Below are 27,653 nucleotides of genomic sequence, written 5' to 3'. Positions count from 1 at the left end.
ACAGCATGCCCCCACTTAAACATGGAGATCACCAGCCACAGGCAACCTGGTGGGGATGAAGGAGGTCAACTCAATAATAACTTCATTATAAGAAAAACAGCTTCCTATGGGGGTTCAGTAGGAATAACATCCATTGGTCAACACTGAGTTACATACATACTTAAATCCTCTCCTTCACTTCGAGGTAGATACCTTTCTGGTCAGAAATTGGGAACGGAGCATTAAGAACCAGAATGGGAACCATGCCAAATGGTACATCTAAACGGATGGGAATGAGTGAGATGAGAACTGTTTGAATGAGCTGCTCCGAAGGATCATTTGTAGGCAGGATGTATTTGTGGGTGGGAGAAGGTGCTGGATTCTAAAAATGTTTTAAACCAATGAGAATTTAACTTTTGAGAATGTCTTTTAAAGTACAAATCTCTTTTATATTTATTTTAAGAAGCTTCTAGTCACTATTCTCTTGGGAAACTGGATGCTTTCAAATGGTGTAAACAAATGACAAAATCAGCCATGACAATTTCTGACCTCTGATCCTCTCCTCCCTTATTCCATAGGACTTCGTAAAGTCTTCCAGGTGGCCAGTACACTTTGCAGCCTGGGAAATGAATTAGTCCACACTAAAATAAATGCCTTCATGTTCTATATGGCATTTAACATTTTAATCATATGAGGTGTGCTGTTGGTACACTGGTCTGCCAAAAGGTGAGGTGTGGTAAAGAAAGCATTGATTTTTTTTTTTTTTGAGAAAGATTGGCCCTGAGCTAACATCTGTTGCCAATCTTCCTCTTTTTTTTCCTTTTTTCTCCCCAAAGCCCCAGTAGCTAGTTGTATGTCATAGTCGTACATCCGTCTAGTTGCTCTCTGTGGGACACCACCTCAGCAAGTCTTGATAAGCGGTGTGTAGGTCCGAGCCCAGGATCCGACCCAGCCAACCCCGGGCTCCCGAAGCAGAGCACACGAACTTAACTGCTACACCACTGGGCCGGCCCTGGAAAGCATTGATTTTGAAATCCATTTTCTTTGCTTTGAAATAAAGATGTGTCTCTTCTAGTGGCATTTAATATGTAAAAACAGTTCAACTGTTTTTTATGTTAGTTTATGATTGTGTTCAGAAGATTGTGATTTGGTTATCTGAAACTTGCAAACAACTTTTCCACAGAAGCAATAGTATAAGTTGTTAGATTGGCAGGTGGGCCCACAGGTGTATATTAAGGAGCATTGGCATCTGGGTACCAGGTATCATATATAACCATCTCACAGGAACCTCACAGTGCCCCTATGAGGAGGGTACGTTTTTCCCCAATTTATAGATGAGGAAACTTGACCACGATTACATCAGCAAACTGAAAAGCCCTCATCTTTCCTTTCCTCCTCCACTCTCTTCTTCACGGCAGATGAGTCCTGGCTGGTGGTGCAGGGAACAGTGTCCAGGTAGTGAAGGAGTGTGGGGCTGCGGGGGAGGGTTGGAGGGCCAGAGGAAGAGCTTACTTCCCCTTTCTGGGTCCGGGTGGATCTTAAATGGAATTCCAAAATAGGTAGGTCATTTTTGGAACCTTCCCTTCTCTCATTCCCTATTTCCCCTTTCTCTGATCTCCCTCATAGAGCTTAAAGGTCATTATTCTGGGGGTTGATCCATATTCCAAAATTACTTCTCTGAATCCTGCCCCCTGCCTCCTTGACTCCTAATCCTGTTCCTTTAGTACAAACTCATTCCTTTGGTACAGCATTGCCAATCAGCTGTTAAAAGGAGTCTCGTTAAATCAGTCCTCCCTTAGGTGTGAATGACTGAGGGCTTTTAAGAGGGCTTCATATGTTTTTAAAAAGGAAGCTATTAGCTCCAATACATTAAAAAGTATGGCTTCTATTGAAGTCTCTCAATTATGAAGTTAACATGTGCTCATTTTAGAAACCTAGGAAAATAGAGAAAAGTATACTAAAAAGAAAACTGTCATTCACCCATAATTCCACATTCAGATATAATTGCTGTTAACCATTTTGGTGTTTTTATTTCTAAATAAATTTGATGTTTTCGTTCTCTCTCTCTATATATAAACATATATATGTGTATGTGTGTATTTATATTTATAGAGATGAATAATAATTATACCAATCTCACAGGTTTTTATGAGAATTGAATGAGCTATCCCTGTAAAGCCCTTGGCACAGTGGCTGGCATATAGTAAATGCTCCATAATGGTTAATTATTTATTTTTAAAATAAACACATGAATGTTTATTTCATACTAGAGATTGTGCTGTATATACAGTTTTATATCTTGCTATGTTGATTAATAGTATGAGTATTTCCTTGAGCCAATAAAATTCATTGAAAGCATCATTTAATGATTGCAAAATCATCATCATTCCGTAATTTTACTGCCCCTTTATTGTTGATATTTAAGTTGTTTCCAAACTTTCTCTATCATAAAGCTGAGACTCAATGTATTTTAATGGTAGAATTTTCCTTTATTATAACAAAGGTGAAGTAGAAAAATTCAAGTCACATTTTGAACAGAGGAACCACATACAGGAGAGTTGGCCTCACCTAGGAGTCCTCTTCCAGGGTCAGTTCCGGCAAACGGTTACTGCTCTCTTCAGCATTTCACATTCTGCCCCTGGAGCCACATGTATTCTAAAAGTCCCTAGGGTTTCCCTCTTCCACAATTCTAAAAGTCCTTAGCCATCCACCCCTCCACCCACCAAAATTCTTATGGAAGCAGCGATGGAGACTCCAAGGCAGGGACAGAGAGGTGAGTGGTAGGCTGGGTGTTGGTAGGGGAAGAAGGACAAAATGTGCCATTTCTGAGCTTTTACCATCTGGCAGGTAAGTACTGTGACATCCATGTTACAGATAAGGAAACTTTTCCTAGGCACAGCCAGTAAGTGAGGGAGCTGGGACTTGACCCTACATTGTTGTGTTCAAAGCCTGCACTGCTTTGCTTTTAGATAGAGGGCTGCTTGCATTGAAAGAGCACAGAACTTTATCTTATTCAGTTCCCAACTCGTCCACAACTGCGTTCGTAGTGTCAGTGGCATCTGATACACAGAAGGAGTTCAGTAAATGCTGGCTGGGTTGAATTTGGAGATAGACACAGGTGTTAATCTGAGTGTTGTCTGGGAGATGCTCATATGGGATGGAAACTGGAATTGAACTGGCTGCACTTCTGTAATGATCCCCCTTTAAGTCAATGGTTTGGGACCTCAAATCCCTCCACAAGCTGAGCCAGCTCTACAAATTATGTAATTAAACCCCTCTTTGGCCTGGCACCACGTGATTAGCCTAGATGAGATGCTTCAGGATATCTGGTTCACACATTTTTAGCTGAAAGATTCTTGTCACCCAAAGCAGACTTATTGTCCTTTCTGTCTGGATGAAAAGACAAGGCAGGGGCTGTAATAGAGACTCATTCCTCTGAGAATGCCTGTACCAATAGAAACTTGTCTACGTGCATTTTAACTGAAATAAATCTAGAATAATTAGGGTTTGCACTTAACATTGGGCCCAACACAGTTTTTGCCTCATTTACTTTCCTCATGCCCAACCACGCTGTCTTTCTAGGTTTCTCCTCCTGCTCCTTCCTCTCATCTCCACATAGATTTTTATGTTCATTGATCTCTGAGAGTAAGTCTCCATAAAAATTGAACAGATGCCATTAGGTTGGAAAAGTCAACCTAATGAATAGAAAGGCTTAAGTAATTAACTGAGTGTGGTTGTTTCTCCCTCTCTGTCCTTTAGTGACTGGGAGGCTTTTCTCTCCGTGATTTCACAGGGGCATCTTTACTCCCAGGGAAGCTGGGAGAGAGAGGGCTCTTTACTGAAGTATGTTAATTAAATGGTTGAGCCCAGGAGACTGAGTAGCAACACATGTCAGTCTCTGTATTCAAGAGCATCCGTCGGCCTGTCAGCTGAACTTACCCTTTATCCATGCATTAAGCATTTTTTGGTGCTGTTTGTCAACTATGTTTCATCCACAGTATCTGTTACAGCTAGAGACACTGGAGGGTTATTTATTTTGTTCCTGTTTTTTCTTAAATCTCTTAAGAACTCTTTCAAGCCTCCATAAATTGCACATTTAAACATGAGCTTGATTTCCTTTCACTGTGGGCATGAAGTGAAGGACCTCATCCACAGCGACCAGCTAGGCTCTGGGATGGAGTGATGGACAGTAAATAGAAAAAGAGTCACTGGTCAAACAACCTTCCTGACACAACAGTTCTTGATTATCACAGTGACTGCCCTGGGCCAATGCAACTAAATCATCATAAGCATCGACTATCAGAAATTCAAAAAGAGCAAAGACCACCAACGTTGAACCACAGCACTTCCTGGCCCTTTGCAGCACGTAGTCCTCTGTCTCTCCTGTCTTTATAATTGCTAGTGCATTTAACTGATTTGATATTTATGATGACAAAAATGCCCATTTTACTTTATTATTATGTAAAGATAGTTTTAGAAAGATAGTTCATCTGTTGATTCGTTATTTGATTAATTCACCCAATATTTATTGAGTGTTCAGTATGACCTGGGCACTGTGTGGCCCTGGGGAGAGAGTGGAAAATAAGACAGTTCCTGTCCTCATGGAGCTGACATCCTGTATGAAATCAGACACTAAGCAAGTAAATACACAGGAAGTGGCCTCCAAGTTACAACATGAAATGAGTAGGAGTTAGCTAGGTGAAGAGGAAGAGAAAAGCCTTCAAGCTAGAAGGCATTGCAGATGCAAATGCCCAACAAGGCAGAGCCTCACCTTGCTTTAGGGCCTGGAAGGATGCCAGGGTGACTGAAGCATGGTGAGCTGGGACAAGTGGCCCTGCATGGGCTTGTGAGGCAGGAGAGACCAGACAAGCTCTTGTCGGCGGAGTTAAGCAATAATTAACCATGTAAGTCTTCTGACTTCTTGCCTCCATTTTCTTCTTTTCCCTTCTTATATTTCTATTGTTTTGTCTTTTAGCCTCAGCTTTCTTCTCAAAGTGCTCTTTGAGAGTTAATGTGAGGACTGAGATCCTGGAGGTACCAAGGAATTTAAAGGCTGCAGTGACAAATTTATTAAGGAAATATATTTAAAAATGTATTACAAGAAAACAAACACAAACCTTAAGATGTTCAGGCACGGCATCAACATTCGGGAGTAAACTGGAAGTGCATAGATGAAGCAGAGAGGCAGAGCAGAACTAGTGCGGGATTGGGAATCCACGGAACTGGGATCTTTTCATGGACTTACCCATAACTCTCCTACGAACTTGGGAAAATCAGCTGGTTTCTATGAACCGACATAAATCAAAGAGGGTGGACTAGGTCATGTCTAAGTGGGCTTTCCAGCTCTCAATTCTATGTCTCTTTCGTGTTTGATAGAACGTAATAGAACTACAACTTAGTGAATATTTACTATGGGAGTTTACACGTATTAGCTCACTTCATTATAGTTACCCTGGGCACTAGGTGTTATTACCTCCATTTTAGAGATGAGGAAATGGAGCCTCAATGAGGTTAAGTAATCTTGTCAGAGTGACAGCTAGTAAGTGGTGTGGGGCTGAATTGAGAGGGTCTGTCTGAACCCACAGCCCATGCTCTTTGCATGATAAAACCAGAGAGTAACGCTGAGACATATCAAAGTGTAGATAAGTATAAGTAGTTAGGCAATAAGCATTCTCTAATTCCAAAGTTTCTCACCAGCCACATGGAGTGTTTCTTATGGCGTGAAAGTACTTATGTGACTAATTAGATGTATTCAACAGACACTGGTCCTGGAAAGAACTGTAAAATAGACAAGGTTCCTCCAATTTCTGTTTTGCATTCCAAAAAACTTAATATCCTTAAGTTACCTTCATCACTCCCCTTAGGGAAGAAATCATCTGATCAACCACTCACTTCCTTGTGGGGAGGAGTAACGCATTCCGTCACTGAGTGCTTGATAAACCTGTAATCAATGAATAGTTCATCATTACTAGTATCATAAGAAAATACAGCATGTGTAAAGTAATATACAAAATATTGAATGTTATATTTACTTAGCTGTTTAAGTTAAGGTTTACTTAATAATATATAAGTGTACTTAAGAGTTTGAGCATGAATAGAATACTAAAATAATTTTAAATGAAGATACAAAGTGTACTATTTAGTGGGTTATAGAATCATCAAGCTGTGGGTGAAAGGAATTGCAACAAACATCTAGGTTAGAGCTGTTCAATAGAAATACATAATGAGAAGCACATATGTAATTTTAAATTTTCTTATAGCTACATTAAAAAAGTAAAAAGCAATAAGTGAAATTAATTTTAATATATTTTCTGTAACATCAAAAATTATCATTTCGACATGTAATCACTATAAAAATTATTAATCTAGTGTGTGTATTACACTTAAAGCACATCTCAATTCCACTAGCTACATTTTAAGAGCTTAAGAGTCAGATGTGGCTAGTGGCTACCATATTGGACAGTGCGGATCTAGCTCAAATTCCTTTATTAGTTTTTTGAGGGAAATGAGAAGTTAAGGGAATTGCCCAAGGTCACACAACCTATAAATGGCAGTCAGCAGCTTTGAATCCAGCTTCTCTGACCCCAAGACAGTGCTTATTCTGTAACACCACACTGCCTTTTATAAAGCAAGTATGCCAACAAAGTATGTTGTTTTGTTGCCTGTAGTTTTTTAAGTGTTGGGTTTTCTTAAGAACAAGATATCCAAAATTGGTATCTTTGAACCTTAGTTTTACAAAGCAATTGTACCAAAAATCATTAAAAGTTACACAGGAGGGGCTGGCCTGCTGGCGCAAGTGGTTAAGTATTTGCGCTCTGCTGCAGCTGCCCGGGGTTCATGGGTTTGGAACCCGGGCGCGCACTGACACACTGCTTGGCAAGCCAGGCTGTGGTGGCAACTCAGATAAAGTGGAGGAAGATGGGCACGGATGTTAGCCCACGGTCAGTCTTCCTCAGCAAAAAAAAGAGGGATTGGTAGATGTTAGCTCAGGGCCGATCTCCTCACACACACACACAAAAAGTTACACAGGAAATGTGTTAAATATTAATTTTCGGGTTCAAAGATTTATGTTAATTTTGTTTTTAAAATAAGCTGCCAAAACAATTAGTTTAACTTTCTAGATCTAAGGGACCAATTTTAAAGTTGAGTTGTTTAATGTACCTTGTATGACATAAGAGCTATCCCTTTATTTTGAGGTTCAAAGCAAATATTTTTCAATTGCAAATGTCTCAGGGTAAGTCTTAAACATATTATGAAACAATAGCCAGGTAAATAATGTTATTTAATCCTCAGAATTATCACCAACCAGCCATTTTGAATTCATCCTCTCTTCGGAAAGTCGCAGAAGGCACTAGTATTTCTGAAATGTGGCAAAATGACTTACGACCGTTGCTGATAGAGCGATATCCTGGATCCCCCGGAAGCTATGCTGCTCGCCAGGTGAGAACACAGCACACAAACCTAAGGGTTGTTGAGTAGTCCTTTGCTTTCACATGAGAGATAGTATTCTGCCCAAAGTTCTGAGTTGTCTAACATTCAGATCTGTCATCTCATCTTGTTATTCACCAAAATAAGCAACCAAGAAAAGCAAACAACTGAGAATAAACGTCTGCTCTGAATTAAGTGATATATATTAATCTAACTCAATTTATGTGTGAAATCTCTGTCTGGGGTACTACAGCAGACAGAGTACTAAGTACTCAACTCTTGATCATTTCTATAACACACCCCCAGGCACCTGACCAAGTTTTCTTGGACTCTATAAACACGCAGCATTAACAGCCTTCGACAGTCCTTGCATGGCAGTTCTGGGCCAAGAGTGAGTTACTTTCCTATCAGGCCTTCATTCCCTTTGGGAAATTGTATTCTCCCTGGAGAGAGAGTCAAGGTCAGTAATAAGCTACTTTGTCCATTGCAGTGCTTTTCAAACTTCTGACTCTGATCCATGGTAAAAAATATATGCATTTTACACTTTATACACACAAACATAAGGATTAAAAAAAATAATAAAATCAATGGAAAACCACAAGAAACCAATCCAGGCATGACTACTGAGGGCCCTGACCCTTCAGGAATGAAGATTAGGATCATTCAACCAGGTAAAGAACCACAACCAGCTGAGAAGTTTGCTGAGAACAAAGGAACTATGAAATGGATAGTGAAAAAATGTAGTTATAAATACCAGCTATAAAAGGCTGACCAGCTGCAAAAACATGGATTTGATTGCTATATTTCTTTCTTATTCGGTTATGAATAAGTTTGAGTGTGTGTATTTTATGTTAAATTTACATAAATGTAAAAAAATAAAAGATTGTGTGATATGTAGAAAAAGATAGATTTAACTGACACAAAAATTTCCTGAAAAAAATTCTCACTCTTATTACCTGCAATTTACTCTGATATTGTAAATTCTATTCTACTAGGTTTTTTTTTTTTAAATGCTGATCTTGACCCACTACACTGATTTGAAGACCCACTGATTTTACCACTGCAGTTTGAAAGATACTGCCATCGACGGAAGATTAAGCCATAAGCTGGGCTATGTCTTGAATGTCTCTTTGCCTCCTTAGTGTCCGTCTTGTGCAATATGAAACTTCACCTCTGAATGACTGTTTTTTTAAAAACTAGCCTCATTTCACGGGGCAACGTGAGAAGGAGTAGGGAGAGACTGGCCCCTCATATCTAACTCTGAGAGTACTCCATCTGCCTAACTCCTCAGGCAAAGACCTTGGCACTCCACTGCTGTGACAGGGTGAAGCCTGCAAGGCCCAGCGGCACAGCTGTTGGGGTCTTCCTTTCTGTCAAGTATATGGCTTCTGCCCCTCAAGTCTAACAGAGGGGCAGCCGTTGTCTGTCACCCCATTAGCCTCTTGTCTTCCATCCAAACAGCTCCTGCTTCTCCTAAGGAATGAAATGGTGGAGATCCAAAGAGCACCTTAGTTCTTACTAACCTTTAGGCAGAGCAAGGAATAATAATGATGATGGCTGACTTTCATTGAGCAGTGTTTTTAGGTCAGGTATTTTATGGAGTTCTTTGCATGGATCATCTCATTCAGACCTCACAGCAATGCTACCATGTCGGTACTATTGTTATCTCAGTGCTACAGATTAAAAAAGACCTGAGGGGGGCCGGCCCGGTGGCGCAAGCGGTTAAGTGCGCGCGCTCCGCTGCGGCGGCCCGGGGTTCGCTGGTTCGGATCCCGGGCGCGCACCGACGCACTGCTTGGTAAGCCATGCTGTGGCGGCGTCCCATATAAAGTGGAGGAAGATAGGCACCGATGTTAGCCCAGGGCCGTCTTCCTCAGCAAAAAAGGAGGAGGATTGGCGGATGTTAGCTCAGGGCTGATCTCCTCACAAAAAAAAAAAAAAAAAAAAAAAAGACCTGAGATTTAGGTATATGAATTAACTTGTTCAAGGTTATACACACAGTAGTGATGAAGACAGAATCTGGACCCAAATCAGCTTGACCTTTCCATCCTGTCACTGGAAAGCGGTGGCTGGGAGGAACCAGCTCTGTAGTGTATGCTCACAGATGTCTCCAGCTCTGGATCTTCTCATGCCCGAGTTGGAGAGTGAGAGACATACCATTCATTTCAACAATATTCCCTGGGCCTCATCTCCTGAACATTTTCTTAAAAGAAGAGCAGAGTACCTACTGGGGCTTTCCAAAATCCTCAGTTCCTCATTAGAAAAAATCTAGGTCTCTAATACACTCAGCTGAACACTTTTCATTTCCCCATACCATTTGATCAGAAAGCCATATATACCCATAAACACATATGCATGCTTCAGACCTGAGGTTCCTTCCCTGTGGGCTCTAGAAGTCCATAAACACAGTATTGCTATTGGATCTTTATTTAGCTTCAATAGAATGTATAGCATACCGGCCCCGTGGCTTAGCGGTTAAGTGCGCGAGCTCCGCTACTGGCGGCCCGGGGTTCGGATCCCGGGCGCGCACTGACGCACCGCTTCTCTGGCCATGCTGAGGCCGCACCCCACATACAGCAACTAGAAGGATGTGCAACTATGACATACAACTATCTACTGGGGCTTTGGGGGGGAAAAAAAAAGGAGGAGGATTGGCAATAGATGTTACCTCAGAGCCGGTCTTCCTCAGCAAAAAGAGGAGGATTAGCATGGATGTTAGCTCAGGGCTGAACTTCCTCACAAAAATAAATACACAAATAAATAAAACTGTTAAAAAAAAAACAACAAAAAAAGAATGTATAGCATAAATAATATACATAGATGCTGTGTGATTAAAAAATACATATTCATTGAAAAGTGTTACTGAACCCATAATAACATTTTCCATGTCATATGGGAGTGGGGGCAAATGAGAAATTTATTCACGGTATTTTGGAATGTGTTGAGAACTACTGCTGGACTGCCTGTGAATGGTCTGACTGACATGGCAGTAATCCTAACAGGATGGTTGTGTTAGAAATCTCACTTAAGAGATTCAATTTTATAATTTTTTTTTGTGAGGAAGATTGGCCCTGAACTAACATTTGTTGCCAATTTTCCTCTTTTGTTTTTTCTTTGCTTGAGGAAGCTTGTCCCTGAGCTAACATCTTCCTCTATTTTGTATGTGGGTCACCGCCACAGCATGGCTTGATGAGCGTGTGTAGGTCTGCACCCAGGATTCGAACCTGCGAATCCTGGGCTGCCAAAGCAGAAAGCACGAACTTAACCGTTACGCCACTCATCCAGCCCCTATAATTTTTTGAGAAGAAAAGCACCGTGAATTTTTGAGAGAGCTGTACCCTAAGCTGTGGAAGATAAAGGATTTCCACTCTTGAAGATGAGGTAGATGACACTTGAGTTATTATGAGGACGCTAGACTAATGGCCTTAATTTGAGTAAGATTAGTACCTTTCACTCAGAATTAAGTTTAAAAAAGAATGGTGGAAAATTTTTTTCCTGAGGCCTTTTTGAGCACTACATCAGATTTTTTATAATTTATAGAGTATTGGGATTGTAACTAGAGTCTGAAGACTCTCAAATCTAAAAAAATGTGGACTTGATATAAAATTGGTTATTGAATTAAGTTTTGCAGTTATCAATAAAGATATGCATTGCTATGGATTCTCTTTCAGAGAATAATATGGGAACAATATCTCTTGGTCTGCATTTTTATTATCTCTGATCAATGAACCTAAAGATGCCTATTGGATTTTTAGAATATATTTATTTGAGGAGATAATTTATTTGTCAAATAAATAATTTGAAGGCATGGAATTTTGGGATATTTCAGTGATTTTTATCTGAGATAGGAATAAAAAATAAATTAAAAAATTAGGATGATAAAGTCTCACTAAGGAGCAAGCCAGAAACTTTGTCTAACAGAAGCAGCCTAGAAACTTGAGGGTTAAAATCCCCTATCGATGCACAGAGCATCTGAGAAGCTGAAGCTGGGCTACTTCAGCGAAGGGTGTGTGTATCCCCCAGTGGAAGGCCCTGATGGAGAGCCCTCAGCTGGGAGCCCAAGATGCTAATACGTGGCACATCCAAGAAGGAAGAGGTACCTGAAGTCTCTAGTGGCGGGATCCTGACAATGGTGTGTTTGCAGACTTGGTGCAGATACTGTGGAATCTGCCTCCTCCAAACAAATCTGGTCTACTAATGCCATTGATTCTCAGAGCCTGGAAATGAGAATTTAAGTTTAATTAAATTACACCCAGGATCATTCACTAAATCCCCTGGGCCTTCCCCTGCAGCTAAATGGAATGTCATATTTACCTTTATTTTTCTCTCTCCCTCTCTCACTCTCTGTCTCTCTGTCTGTTTCTCTCCTTGTCTCCACCTCTATCTCTGTACCTTTTTCTTTTTTTCTCTACTCAATCTCGACCTATCTCTGTCTTCATCTCTCTCTGTCTCCATCTATCCATCTCTCTCCCTCTTTTTTTTCTTCCTTTCCCACTTTAAAAAATAGAGGCTGGCCCCATCGTGTAGTGGTTAAGTCCAGTGTGCTCCGCTTCAGTGGCCTGGGTGCGTGAGTTCAAAACCCCGGGCGCAGACCTACTTCACTCATCAGCCATGCTGTGGTGGTGACCCACACACAAAATAGAGGAAGATTGGCACAGATGTTAGCTCAGGGACAATCTTCCTCAAGCAAAAAAAAGAGGAAGATTGGCAATAGATGTTAGCTCAGAGTGAATCTTCCTAACACACATACACAAAAAAGTTGTATTATAATCCAAAAGAGAGTCTATATTCTAAACTGCATTTTAGCATCCCTGGTGGGCCCAGGCTTTTGCTACCTGGATCAGGGAAGCACAGCTGCTTTAGACTCCCTCCCACAGCCAAGCACTCCCTGCGTAGGGGCATTCTAGGGAGAAGAGCAGTAGTTTTTGGTATCTACCCTAGAGAATTGTGGTGGGAACTTACAGATTAAGCCTGAAAGCCAAGAGCACATCAACAAGGGACATTGGTGACCTAATTAGATTATGCAGCCAGTTTGAATGTTTATAAAGAAATGAGCAGCTAAGATAAATAAAAAACATTTATACTAAATAAAAAAGGGTACTTCAGGGAGAACTCTTTTTGGGGCATTTGTTGATGCTTTTGTGGATTTTAGTGTCAACATAGATATCAGAAATTATGGCCAAGACCTGGTTAGTAGTTGAAAAATGAGTTTGTGTGTGAGGTTTCAGCTCAGTAAAGCTAACAGATATATTTTTAAAATGCCAATTCACTTTGTAAGCACACCGGCTGCTATTAGTGCTGAAGACAGTTTATGGAGCTGTTCATCATCTGGATACCAGATGTTCTGGACTGTATGATTTTTTTTTTTTCAGATGACCCCTTTTATGGAAAAATTTCCATTCCCCAAAGTCTGGGGATAATTTATTTTCATATTCTGTGAAAAGCTTATCTTAGATGAACTGTGATTTCTCTCTGTTCAGACTACTAATGTTCTATATTGTGTAATTTTATATATTCTCACTGAGAGTAACTTATTAGTTACAATCAGCACATATTTAATGATAACCTACTGTGAGCCATGCCCAGTCCTAAGAATTGTGGAGGTTAACAAAATAAGTGAGATAAGAATGATGATTTCAAAAAGGTTATAAACATTTCTTTTTATTATGTGAAAAGACAACTGGTAAACTTGTAATAGGAAAGGGAAGATACTGAGTATACATGCTATTTAGGCCAAAGTCCACCTCACTGCAGAAAGCAAGGAGTGAATAGCTGGGGAATCATGGGTTTATTTGGCTTTTGCAGCATTGACTGTAGAATCACTGTCCTCCCTCTGGTTTAGTTCTCTTCTTCCTGGAAGCTTCCTGCCACAGTGTTTCCAAGGCCCCTGCCTACGTGTCATGTCACATTAGTTAGAGCAGGCCACACAAGACTGGGCTGGGCTAGAAAATCTTGCATTTCCTTGGCGGGAAAAATCTTCCATTCTTTTCCAGTTATTATAAGTTACTTGTTTATCACCTCAAAGTCCATCCCCACTGGATGTTAATTGTGGAACAAATTGCCGGTTATGTTGATGGTTAGTTTGTTGTTTGATTTAAAAAAAAAAGATTCTTCAAGGCAACTTATAAAAATGTATATAATATTTCACAATAAAAATAAATGGAACCTAGTGAGAAAATGAGGCAAAGGGAAAATAAAGATAGGAAAAGGTAAATGGAACAGCAATGAACTCACTCCTAAGTTCTCACACCACAAATTCTAGATTCTTAAAGGCACTTTCAGTCCCTTTTCCTTCTGTTTCTTTTCCATCTGCTGCTTTCACCTATCAATCACCATATTACTCATAAGGCCCAAGGTGACCGGGAGAGATGGAAAAATCGATTCTTTTTTATTTTGTTACCAGCATTTGCAGTGGGTCTAGACCTGCTTTGGGTGCAGAAGGAAAACTGCTTGATACGTCATTGTGGTTCAGAGTTGCTTATTGATTCTTAGAGTGGACAGGACCTCACATACCCCCCAACCATCCCCTTGTGGTGGGACTCTCTCTACCTTATCCTTAGCAAGTGAGCCTCAGTATCTTTTGTTAGTGTTCACTATATTATGAAATATTTGCTGGACTTGGGGCACATGTTATGCACTTGAGACAAAAAGAGCTACCATTTGCAGCACTTGCCCTCAAAGAGCTTAGAGTGGAAGTTGAGACCTGAGGGCCTTGGTATATCTGATTTCTCAAACATGCCTTCTTAGCCTCCTAGAAATATTGAAAGTGAACTTGAATAAGTACTGAACTGGATCTCTATCTCCTGACATGTAGAAATGTCCGTGATATATTCTTAAGTGAGAAGAGCAAGGGGGCAGAGTAATCTGTAAAGTAGGATTCTATTTCTATAAAAACATGTATCCCTCTGCCAAATATATGTGTTTGTATGCTAGTATATGTTTGTATAAACAAGAAGAAGGGTGTGGAGAGATATACATCAGACTATTAACATTGGTAATAATCACAATTGGTTGGGATTGATTGGCAGGGGGAAGATTAGGGGAGAGGGAGAGGATTAGTTTTTCCTTTAAACATCCTTGTTATTAATACAGTAAGCATGTATTGCATTTTTAACTTGAAAGGCATCACATAAAATTTTCAAAACATAGTTGACAAACGAAAACTGTCTAGATCTGAAATTTTGATTTTTATTTTGATCAGCACATCATGCAGAGAATTCAGAGACTTCAAGCTGACTGGGTGTTGGAAGTGGACACCTTCTTGAGTCAGACGCCCTATGGATACCGGTCTTTCTCAAATATTATCAGCACCCTCAATCCCACTGCTAAACGACACCTGGTCCTCGCCTGTCACTATGACTCCAAGTATTTTCCCCATTGGAACAACAGGGTGTTTGTGGGAGCCACTGATTCAGCCGTGCCATGCGCCATGATGTTGGAACTTGCCCGTGCCTTAGACAAGCAACTCCTTTCCTTGAAGGTATCTGTTTCCTTCTCATAGATTCTTGGGATAAAATACATTAGCAGTAACTCAGAGTGAATTCTAGAATATTTGGGGGAGTGAGAAGGCCATTTAGAAAGGTAGTCTTTCAGCACATTTTGTACTAATTTGTTGCAAAATGATATGAGGTTGAATGAATATTAATTAGAAGATTACATTATTTGAAATGTCAACCATGAGCAATAAACCTAAGATACATGACAATGAATTCATTAATTGAATTCTTAGTTTTGAATACACATTAAATTAAATGCAACATTTCTTTGCAAAAAATGAAGAAGGTGGAAGATTGGTACAGGCATGTGTATGAGAACTATGTTTATTTCTTCTTGTTTGTATAGCCATGAAACATCACAGCTTTCTAATCTGAGAGATGGTGGCTCTTGAGTTGAGGGGAGGGAGTTGCTTCAAAGTGGTTCCAAAGTAGAGAGTGGGTAATTCAGACGCAGCAGGATGAAAAGCATGAAGCAGAAATGCATTATTGTTATTATCTGTGAATCTCAGCTCAATTTTATGTAGCATAACAGAGCTTTTGTTATGTTTCAACTCAAAACACTTCTGGGACTCTCAGATGTTATTTCAGTCTCTGTGTTCTTAAAGGTGTATTGGAAAAAAGAGCTAAGCGAGATGAAGACATTTTGTTCGGATATCACTCATAACCAAGTAAACAAAACAAAGCAAAAATGAAAACTTTGTTCACAGGCAACACATGTCTTTTTTTTCCTCAGAGCTTTATGAAGGGGCCTGCCTTTGATACAATGGGGGTAAAGAGGTAAAATGTTTATCTTGTAATGGAAGTAATAGAGATATTTGGTTCTATTTTTCCTGGATATGCTAAACTTGAAGAAAGCAAGGATTGTTTATAACCTCTTGGTATCCTTTTCTCTGTTTTTTCATTTTGTTTTGTTTTCTGAACCTTCTGTAATGTCTTTGTCCCATACTCTGCCTCGCTTTTAACTAGCACCCTTCCCCAGCAATTGGGTGATGGAGTTCAGAAGCTGATATAAAAGTTTAATTTTTCATATTTGCATTCTAGTATAAGGACCTGAAATGAAATGAACACTCGTACACTATTGGAGGGAATGTAAATTGGTGCAGCCACTATGGAAAACAGTATGGAGGTTCCTCAAAAAATTTAAAATAGAATTACCATACAATTCAGCAGTCCCACTTCTGGGTATTTGTCCATATAAAAAAACCTGGTTTTCGGGGCTGGCCTGGTGGCTTAGTTGTTAAGTTCCCACCTTCCACTTCAGCGGCCCGGGGTTCACGGGTTCGGATCCCGGGCGCGGACTTAGACGCTGTTCATCAGGCCATGCTGTGGCCGCATCCCATATACAAAGTAGAGGAAGATGGGCACAGGTATTAACCCAGGGACCATCTTCCTCAAGCAAAAAAGAAGAAGATTGGCAACAGATGTTAGCTCAGCACTAATCTTCCTCACCAAAACAAACAAACAAAAAACCAAAAAAAAAAAAATTGGTTTTGAATGCAAACTTTGAGAGTACTGGATTTATTCTTCCAGTTGGACTTTAACTAAGTTTGTATTAAGGAGCTATTTCAAGTTCTTCAGCTGTCATGGATTGGGTAGGTGGTGGTGGGATGTGACCTGGGAGAGGACTGGATAGTAGGGTGGATTATTGTTCCAATTCTTTACGGCCCTCCCACGTCCAGTAGTAAGATTATACTCATACATTCACATCTTTTGCATTGTAACTTTGCTGTGACCTCCCACTGTAGCAGGTTGTACTTTCTCATTCTTTGACTCTGGGCCTGGTTATTTGCCTTGTCTTGGCTAATGGGATGCTAGTAGACGTGACACAGGCAGAGGCTGGAAATGTGCTTATGCGATTGGGCGTGCTCTCTTGTGCCTTTGCCGTCACCATGAGAAGGGCGTGCCTTGGCTGGCCTGCCAGTCTCAGGAGGAGGATAAGAGACATGTGGAGCAGAGCCAACCTTGATAACTGCAGGATGAAGCAGAGATCCTCCAGCCAAATCTAGCTTAGGTCGGCTGTCTCCCAGCTGACCTACAGACCCGGGAAGCCACATGACTGTTGTTTTAAGCCATTGAGTTTGGGGTGGTTTTTCACACCGTATTATTGTGGCATTAACTGATAACAGCCTTGGTTGGGGAAAGACTGTAGATAATTCATTGACTATGTTAACGCTGGTAACTGGGCATGTATCATATTACCATGAAGAAGGATTGGAAGACCTTCACAAATCAGGCCACACAGATCCTAGCTCCACGGTACTAGGCTAAGTTATCAGAAATTGAGGACCACAGTTATTTTCCTGCCAATCCTGAAAAGAAGTCAAAAGAGCACGTTGCCTCACAGGTCTCAGGATCGTTGTCCACAACAGTCTACGCCTGTCTAAACGAACTGATGCCAAGAGAACAGCATAAAAGTAAATCATTGCACTGACCACGGGAGTCCCTCAGCTGAAGTTTCAGTGAGGCACCTGAACCTTTAAGCCTGCAGAATGTGGAAACTACCTCCTTTTGCTTCTGCCCTGGGCATGAGCAGAAAGTCTGTGGTCCCAAGCAGTCTCATTCTGCCTTGGTGTTCCACGATTATGCTGTTTGATTTAGAGCTAGAACTTTGGGACCAGTCAAGGCCCTTTAAACAACTGGAAACTTAGAATGTCTCTACTGAAATATGCACCTTACACCTTTTGCCAGTGGGAAAAATCTGTTTAATTACTTAGTTCTTATTAAACCCTGAGTGCATATGTATTATACAGACAAACACCTCCTGTGCTTAATGCTGTCAGGAGTTGTAAAAGACTCAAAGTATAGTAAACTTTCCTTTTCCTGTAGTCTAATTAAGGAGCAATATTAAGACAATTGAAATGGTTAGCATACAAAAATAACTTTGTTTTTAGATGATAAAGACATTTTTCTTCTTCTTATGAAATCACCCTAAAACAATCATGAAAACTCCATCTTTGAAGAAACTAGGCAACATCTATTAATGGGAACCACAATATGAAGACAGAGTGTGAATGGAGAAGTGGCAAATGACACATCAGAGTAGAGAGAAATCACATTCCCTGGAGAGAGAAGGAAAAGGAAGAAGCCAGTGGTTCCCTGACAAAATCTGGGAATGGCTCAGAAACTGGAGGGGAGAGTGAGGAAGACAGAAATGAGGCAGGGGGCTAGGGAGGAGAGTGTTTCTAAATCTGTATAAGGAGCACTTAGGTATATAGATTCCCACCTTACATCTGGCAGATAGATGAGTACCCCACCTGTACCCTTGCAGGAGATGACAGAATATTTTTCTGGAGAAATTAAACCAGGGAGGTTCTGGATGTGGGGACACTGGATGTAGAAGAAGGAAGTAATAAACTGCCTCATGGAAATCAAGGTTAAGTGGAAGCCTACACATTGAACAGTGAGATTCCCCAGCCTTTTCCCACTTCCAGCATGAGAAAGCAAGCAGCCAGCTTATACCCAGCAGCCAGGAAACTGGAAGATCTTTCTCTGGAGAATGTGAACCACCTCAGAGAAAAAACCCACAGACAGTGACATTTGGGGATCCTCAGTGAAAACACCAACTGGGCACCAGATTGCCCTGCAGCGAAGCCAACCAATCTGTGTCTCTAATCAGTGTTTTAGTACCTTGTTCTTTAAGATGAATGAACACAAAGGACGACCAGACATTTGAGGACAGGCTCCAGCATGAAAGCCAGCAAGCAAAACAAGCAATACAAATTGAAAAATGAACCCAGAGGAAATAATAGAGTACAGGAGCAGAAGATAACTTAAAGGACACTATTTTTAATATCCTTGGAGAGACAGAGGAGAAGTTATATCCGTAACAGATTAGAGAAACATCAGATTCAGTCTGGTCTAGTGGGAGCACATTCCCCCCGTACTTACTGTGGTGGAAAGAGCAAATGGTTGTATATTTTTCTGAGCCAGGTTCAGCTGCATGAGTATAGGACAAGTAGGCAGAGAGTTGGACTGAATGTTTTATGTTTTTGCCATGTGAGTTTGACCAAGGCATGGAGAGGCAAGGGGATTGAGCATGTATGCAAGGGAGCATTTAGAATGATTGATCCTGGAATTTAAGCTGAATGTGGAGTGAAGTGAAGACATCATGAAGATGAAGGACTGAAAAGGTGAATGATTCAATAGATTAGGGATTCTAGTGGGATTGAAGGATTGTGGGGGTTAGAGTACCAGAAAGACTAATCTGAAAGGCGAGAGTTGTCAGACAGTGGAAAGTATAAAATCAATCAAAATCCTACTCACGCTTCTAAGTTCCATTCAAATACTGTCACTTTCATAAAGTCTTCCTTGACATCCCAAGGATTCAACCTCTCACTCCATCCAATTCCCAGAGGGGTTTTATGTTACATTTGTGACCCTTGGCACATTTTGCCATGCTCATGTATTTGTTTTGTCTTTCTCTAACCCAGCTAAGGTGTAGGCTCCTTCAAGGGAGAGGCTATAATTATCATTCTTTGTGTCCCTGTTGCATTCCTAGGGCAGATCTTTGAACTTAGACTTAATAAAAAAATTGCAGACTTAAAAAAGGTGAGAAGCAAGAAAGATTTGCAGTTCTTCCCGGTTGGGTTCCCTGGGACACACACTCTGACATGGAGTTGAGCATTTAGGTCATTTATTAGGGAGGAGCCTTGGCTCAACACCTGTGGCAGGGAGGGGAGAGAAATGGGATTAGGCAGAGGGAGAAGTCGAGCTACCATGCAGGTTCAACAGCCTCAGCCAACCCCTGGGGAGCTCTGGAGGTAGAATGGCCCTGTAGAGAGCCCTCAGGACCTGCTTAGGTCAGTCATTGGATGAAGGACACCTCTACAGCTGAGGCAATTCCTAAAGGAACTAACAGTTGAAGGCCTTCTGCTGACAGCTCTCCTGGCAGCAGGGGCAACATATCCTTCTGAAAGGGAACTGGGTGGTGTGTCACCATGTCCACCATAGCAGTTCCACAGTTTCAAAGTTCTCTAAGGAGTAAGAAAAAATATAAGACTTCTATTTCGCAGAGGGAGTGGGAGAAGGTGAGATTTATATGGTTGAAGACTGTGGGAGGTGTGATGATTTTTGGAGAGGAAGTGGTATGCAATAAGTTTTGGTGTATTTTCATCTACTTTGGTATTTTCCTTTTCTTCATGGCATATTTATCTTTTTTGCCCATTAGTAGGAAAGCATGCTGTTTTTTAATCCTCACAGCATTTTTGCTATCTTTTTACTGTTCTTCTTACCAGAACATTTCAAACTCCAGGCCCGATCTCTCACTCCAGCTCATTTTCTTTGATGGGGAAGAGGCTTTTCTTCACTGGTCTCCTCAAGATTCTCTGTATGGGTCTCGGCACTTAGCTCTGAAGATGGCATCAACCCGGCACCCACCTGGAGCAAGAGACACCAACCAATTGCACGGCATGGTTAGTCCCGGTAATTTCCATGGTGCTACAGCTGCAGGCTCTGCCTCAAAGGAAGCCAAAGCTAAAGCCAATTAAAGACCTAAAAATGCCACGGCATCCTTGGAGCAGAATGTTTATAATAGAGCATTCCTTGGCAGTCACTGGACTTTTGAGGAATCCCAGAGCTAAAAAGAATGATTCTGGGTTAGAAGTTACGTTTGATGGAGCTTAATTAAAATGATGTAAAAAATCAGATTAAGGAAACATCAGATTCAGTTCAGTCCAGTGGGAGCACATTCCCCTGGGGCTGTACAGAGAGCAAATCCCTTTTTTGAGGCCTCTAGAAAGCCTGAGGAGGCTGGGGTCTTGGGAAATGGAGTAAGAGTGGGACACAGTATGGGGATGAGAGTGAAGAATTTCCTCAGTGACTTCAAAGCATTATAGTGACTCCAAGGGTGTATATGACATTTTTATTGTGTCAGTTTTGATGTGGTATTTTTGGCATAGGGGTGGAGACATTTTGATGCTGCCTTAAAACCCTGCTCTTATTACCAAGTAGTGGGTGCAACACACGGCCCCATTTTCATCCTCCTTCCTGGGCCCACAGTCCATCCCTAGTTCCTCACCCCACCCTTGAATTCTCTCCCTATTCTGACTCTCTTCCCTTATTTGACCTTGACTCAGTACTTGAATGCTCACTAACCCCAGCTTAGACCCTCATTCTACCTTTGAGACTTCATTTCTTCCCTGTGCCTTCATCCCCAATCTGACCCCCACCCTCTCTGTGAACTGAAAATGTATTCCTAACCCCCTCCACTCAACCCTGTCCTTTGCCCTATCACTGACCTTTGCCCTGTAAGTCCAAATGCCCACATTAAATGTCCTCTACAACTCTAACATATCTCATATTGGCATTCTCTTCATCCCATTGTCCATTGGCAAGTCTTATGGGGTCAGGGGAATGTGGTTGGCACCTCATTCGGTCCCTTGTGCCCAAGTGGCTAAAAGGGTTCAGAGGAGGGGGAGAGACCTGGTTGATCAGTAGGAGGAACAAAGTTATTTATTTATCAGTTCAAATATATGAATCCAGGGTGATGATTAAGACCATTTTTTTTCCAGAAACAAATTCTTAGTAGCTTATCCAATACTTCTATTTCAAACAAGCCTATTTTTTCCCAATGAATATATTTAATTATCATTCATGAGTTAATGGATACTATGTCTTTAGAATCATAGACCCTGCAAATATTTATTATTGTCAGGATCTATGCTAGATATTTACCCACACGTTATCTCACTTGTATAAATCAGGAGTTCTTAATCTGGGGGGTAGTCTTCAGGGAGTCCTCAAGCTTACTGACGTTTTATGGCTCAAACAAGTTAAGAAACACTGGTTTAATTATAGAGGCTTATAACCAGAGTGGACCTTTAGAGATTAGCAAGTTTGAGCTTCGCGTTTGATAGAAAAGGAAATGGAGATCCAGAGACATAAGGTCATATAGCTCCTAGTCAAGGAATTTTTCTTATATGCTGCTTTGAGGAATAAATAGTTATTGTCCAAGTGCTCTCCTATAGGCACTTGTATCATTACAGACTAAGGATAAAATGGCTAAGTAGAATGGAATAGAAGACCAGACAGGCTTGGACTCCCACCTGAAAATAAAGTAAATGTATTTTTTTAATCTATGAAATATTTATCCAAATGTGGATATCCTTCTGGGGTTACAGACATGAAGAATCTACACTTTGCCATTTGTCCACATTGCATAAGCAAGATTTAAAAGGTTCCCCACATAATTAGCTTACAATGTTATTAAACCTGTTCATTTATACAGCTCCCCATGTTAGTCTCAATTATTAAAATGCAGTTAGTTTGGGCTGATTGTTTTTTTCCATTGGGGAATATAAAACATGTTTTGGTGACAGTGATTAAATAATATTTTTTCTCCCTTAGGATTTATTGGTCTTGCTGGATTTAATTGGAGCTCCAAACCCAAGATTTCCCAATTTTTTTCCAAACTCTGCCAGATGGTTTGATAGACTTCAAGCAATTGGTAAGCACCACTGTCATTAAAGAGTCAAACCTGGTTTCTTCCTGCTGACAAATACTACATTTTAAAATTCAAAATTTGATTTAAGTTATGATTTGAATATATAATATACTTTACTGTCTCTTTTCTTGCTTTATTGATCAGTTTATTATTCCTATTTATCTCTTTTAGTAGGTCCACTTTATTTTGCTGCATGAAACTGCATTTTGAACTGGAAACATAAAATACTACATTTCATATTTTCATATCCTTAGAAATGATTTGAAAATATTTTTCCAGAGTCCTGTTTGAAGCATACGGAATGCATTTCTGGGGAAAATTTTACTCAGCCAAGCATGTTGGCTAATGATGAACATTATGTTCTTATAATGATACCAAAAGATATTCTTTAATTTTTCTTTCTTTTTCATCTCTGTCTTTGTCATCTTCTATTTTCTGCCTTATCCAGGCATGATTTTCCTTTAAATCTAGCACAATCTCTGTCTATTTTCCAAAGGATTAAGAGATTGGGATGCAAGAGAAAGCCAAGATCCTTCAAGAGTCATTTAAGAGAAGGTTTAGTATCAGATAAATGAGTAGACTAGGCCAGACCAGGTTAGGCTAGGCCAGGCAAAGAAATAAAGATATCTACAGCTCAAGAGAGGATTGGGGCTTGGAGAAAGAAAAGGAGAATAACTTCTTCCCTTCATGTCTCCACTCCTTCACCCCCTAAAACATACCACACCACACACACACACCCAAAAAAACCAATTGGCATCAGGGAGAGATAGACTTTTGTTATAGAATCCAGGTCAAGAGGCCTGCTTTTGAGGCAAGAACTTCAGGCTAGGAATTCCTTACTAGCCACATAAACTTCTTGGAGCAGGATAGAATTGTATTACTTCTAAGCAGTGGGAAAAGCACCACCATCTCAACTCATGCTTTTGCCATGAGTTCGGAATTTGTCAATATCCAGATCTAGAATATACAGGAGAGACTTTTACCCGAACCTCAGATGCTTATTTTTAGCAAATTTCAATTCCTGCTTTGGAAGAATTGCTATAATGGCATTAGTGTTAATATAAACATTTTGGGCCTCTTCCCTTGCAGTATATTTTCCTTACTTTGATAGTAGCCTCAAGAAATTGGGTTTGGCCTTCTTTCAAGGATTTTGTGCACTTTTCTTATTTTCTCTACCAGAATGAACTTATAACTTGCACCTTAATGCAATTTTAACCCATTGTGCTGTCCCTCCTAGTGGTATTTACACTTCAAACCACACTACAAACCATATATCTAATTGTATAAGGAAAAGTTGTATCCTAAGGTAAAGGAATTATAAATATCAATAAACAGATGGCAATATTGTTTTGGTGGTGGTAAGGGTTTTCTCAATGTTCCTCAAATCATATTACATATGCATGCTTACCACTTGGTCTAGTTTTACCCTTTAAATTGAGCAATTAAAAAAACCCACAGCTATCCTAGGAAGTTTCACTGAGTTCTCTTATACTCTTCTTGTGATCTCTTATCATCTTGTAACATAGGACTCATGTTATGTGTAACCACATGGGTTCTGTTACAGGAGTGATGGAATGCAGGCCAGTGGTTCTCAAACTGTAGCGTGCGTCAGAATTACTTGGAGGGCTTGTTATACCACAAGTTGCTGGGCTGCACCCCCAGGGTTTGTGATTCAGTAAGTCTAAGGTGGGGCCAGATAATTTGCACTTCTAACAAGTTCCCAGGTGATGCTGATGTGCTGGTCAGAGACCACACTTGGAGAACCACTAACGCAGGTCGTAATAGGTATCTTTTCCCGTAGAGTGGCCACTCTGTATACTTCATCCCTCTTCTGTTTGAGTATTCCCCTTTCAAGCCCCACATCTCCTAAGACATTCTTCTTCCCGGATCTGGGATCTATAAGTATCTACACCTGTGTTTTTTCCTCGATTTTTTTTTTTTTTCCCATTCTATCTCTTCATTGTTCTACTGAGTTTCTACCTCTAAGGAGGTTCTCACCTGTAAAGCTAGAGCCATGTGTGACTCTTCTCTCCTCAGAACTACTCCAAAACGTACACTCCCAGGTTCAGCCCGGATGTTTATTGTCATGGATGTGGCTGTGCCCGCTGCTGCATAATGTTTTAAAAACTATGGCCACATGTGCTAAGCTTTCAAACTCCTTATGTGTTTTGAGTATTGATCAGATAAAAATAGATATTCATCTGCTGTCTAATTGTCATCTGCAGAACATGAACTCCATGAATTAGGTTTGCTCAAGGATCACTCTTGGGAGAGGCGGTATTTCCAGAATAATGGTTATGGAAATGTGATCCAGGACGACCATATTCCATTTTTAAGAAGAGGTAATGTGTGTGTGTATATATATAGTGTATGTATGCGTGCATGCACGTGTGCATTTTTTACCTGTTGTATTTATTATATTTTATGCGCATTTGTAACAATCCAGAAGTGTGGGGAACCATTAAATTTAATTAATTGATTAATTAAATCATTCACCAATCATTTCATGGCTTCTGTTTTTTCATGAAAATCATTTCAATCCTTGAGGATACCTTTATATTTTTTCCTACACCTAGAATATTTATGAAAGCTCATATTCCACTGTCCCTGCCTTCCCTTTCATAGAGTTTGGTTGTATTCTTACACTTTGTGTAACTCTGGTGTTTTCTGATTAATAAGGAAGCAATATCCTTGATGTGCCTGGTGGAAATCTAAATCAACACAAGAACTCTTGCAGTAGCCTCTCAGTTGGTCTCCAGCTTTCGCTTTTGCTTCCCTATTCTTTACATAGGAGTGAGAGTTATCCTCTAAATGTAAATCGAATTATGTCACTTCCCTGCTTTAAAGCTCTGGTGGCTTGCCATCATGTAGAATAAGACCCAAAGTCTTTACTGTGACCTACAAGGGCCTCTATTTTCTTACTCTGTTCTCCCTCTCCAACATCACCTCCTACCTCTTTCTCCAGTTATTGCTCTGATCCAGCCAAATTGGTTCCTTGCTGTTCCTCAAGCAGGCCAAGCGCACTCCTACCTCAGGACCTTTGCACTTGCTACTGGTGCTGCCTGGAATGCTCATCTCCACATCTTTGCACAGCTTGCTTTCTCCTTTGTTGCATGTCTCTGTTTAAATGTTAGCTTCTCAAAGAGGCCTTCCCTGACTTTAAATACCCTTTTCTTGGCCCTGCTGTCTGCCTCTTATTCTCTATTCCCTTACCTTGTTTTATTATTCTTTATAAGCCTTATCACTTTCCAAAATTATTTTTTATGTTTGTTTACTTGCTTCTTTCTCTACTGGAATGTAAGCTCCATCTGAGCAGGGCTTTGCCTTTTCATTGATGAAAACTCAACTCCTAGAATAGGGACTGGTACATAGTAGGTGCTTTATAATTATTTACCGAGTTAATTAACATTTGTTAATGAACGAATGACTTTGGAGTACAAGGGTAAGATACAAGGAGGTACACAGAAGATGATGAATTATCAGCTGTCTTTGTATGGTACCGAGCTCCCAGACTTCTGCTTGAAGAAAGACACTTTCTCGTTTACTCACTGGAAATGTGCACTTAATTACAATCGGTTCTTTCTTGTTAGGTGTTCCAGTTTTGCATCTGATAGCATCTCCTTTCCCTGAAGTCTGGCACACCATGGATGACAATGAAGAAAATTTGGATGAAACAACCATTGACAATCTAAACAAAATCATGCAAGTCTTTGTGTTAGAATATCTTCATTTGTAATATTCTGATTTAGTTTATGGTAATTGCATCTAGCATTGCATTCAAAAGTCAAAGCACAATTTCAAATAATCTGACTCCAGACAAATGCCATGTGGAAACTTCTATCCTATAAATTCATTCCCTAGGCATCTTTGAATATGTGATCAATAAATCCTAGGTTTATGTCATGTCCTAAATTGCTCATTATTTTCATCTAGAGATAAAAAAAGGGAAATGTCAGAAAACAGAAAATAAATATCTTTTAAAAACTTCTTTGGATAAGAAACTATGAATCTAAATCAGATTCATATATCCAGTATCATGGTCTTCTAAATAGTACTTAAATGTGATGACAATGTGCAATGTGTAGCCTAAGTTTTATGATTTTTTTTATACTTGGGAATCTATTGCATATAATACAAAATAGAGATGGAGTTTGAAGACTCTCAAACTTCTTTGAGAAATCTTTGTAGGGATTATGTCCTGGAAATTAAATCAGAATTACATGCCATGTTGTGAATTTCTTTTTTATGTAAATGGAAAATTGTATAATTTAAAGTATAGTTCAATTTTTATAGTTTTACAAATTTAACATTTTTATTATAAAAATAATATAGTCAGTAACAAAAAAAAATCAGAAAATGGAGAAAAGAAGAAAGCTATAATCCCATTAGATTACAGAATTCCCATTCACTCTTCAGTGTTTCCTCACATATTTTCTTTTTTCTTTTAATTTATTTTTAGTCTTTATTATTTATTTGGTGAGGAAGATTCACCCTGAGCTAACATCTGTTGCCAACCTTCCTCTTTTTGTTTTTCACTTGAGGATGATTAGCCCTGAGCTAACATCTGTGCCAGTCTTCCTCTATTTTGTATGTGGGTTGCCGCCTCAGCATGGCTGATGAGTGGTGTGGGTCCACACCCAGGATCTGAGCCCGTGACCCCAAGCGGCCGAAGTGGAGCTCTCCAGACTTAACTAATATACCACAGGGCCAGCCCCGCCTTACATATTTTCAATGCAGATTTTTTTGTGTAGTTATAATCAAACTGTATCTACAATTTTTTGGCCTTTTTTTTCTGTTAAATTATATTATTACCAGACATTTATTAGCTGTTGTGATCTTGGGTTGAAATGAAGAGAGGAAGAAACTGACTGTGTCCTATAGTTAATATTAAGGTAACACACGGTAGCACAGTAGTTATAATTTTTGTGTAGGTAAATTCTATGGCATTCAAGTTTGGTTAATTACTTGTAGCATATTTCTTTCAAGAGATTCGTGGAAGCAAAATTGTTTGGGCTGGAAACATATAGGAATCCATGGATTTTTCTTTAGCTATAGGGACAATTATCTAGAAATACAAACTTGATCAATTAAACAATGAGGAAATCGATCCTGCCATATAGATGAAGTCAGTTGGGGCCACTGTTCTTCATGTGCTCCCTTTTGTGAGCAGAAATTTAATAAATACTCACTGAATTAATGTGCTGGGGCCAGGTAGGGCATGAGACACACAAGCTGAGTGAGAAATGACGGCTTTAAGTTCAATGATGAAGGAAGTCATTGGGGAAGGAATTTACTTACTAAAACATATT

The 27,653-nt window shown here is 40.0% G+C and overlaps 1 protein-coding gene across 3 annotated transcripts in view; it reads left to right on the top strand.

Annotated features, from left to right (window-relative positions):
- The window catches only part of QPCT (glutaminyl-peptide cyclotransferase), a 47,777-nt gene extending 21,207 nt beyond the window's left edge, over nt 1-26,570 (top strand). For all 3 annotated transcript variants that reach the window (XM_058551420.1, XM_058551419.1, XM_058551418.1), the window contains 6 exons: nt 7,273-7,419; nt 14,609-14,887; nt 20,138-20,314; nt 22,248-22,347; nt 24,570-24,686; nt 25,935-26,570. In XM_058551420.1, coding sequence (XP_058407403.1) covers nt 7,345-7,419; nt 14,609-14,887; nt 20,138-20,314; nt 22,248-22,347; nt 24,570-24,686; nt 25,935-26,080 — 894 coding nt within the window. In that variant the 5' untranslated portion in view covers nt 7,273-7,344 and the 3' untranslated portion in view covers nt 26,081-26,570. The remainder of the gene's footprint in view (nt 1-7,272; nt 7,420-14,608; nt 14,888-20,137; nt 20,315-22,247; nt 22,348-24,569; nt 24,687-25,934) is intronic.
- Nucleotides 26,571-27,653: the final 1,083 nt, after the last annotated feature.

This window comes from Diceros bicornis, chromosome 12 (assembly GCF_020826845.1).
Source record: "Diceros bicornis minor isolate mBicDic1 chromosome 12, mDicBic1.mat.cur, whole genome shotgun sequence".
In the NCBI taxonomy this organism is placed as follows: Eukaryota; Metazoa; Chordata; class Mammalia; order Perissodactyla; family Rhinocerotidae; genus Diceros; species Diceros bicornis.
This window is presented reverse-complemented; position numbering and strand designations above follow the sequence as displayed.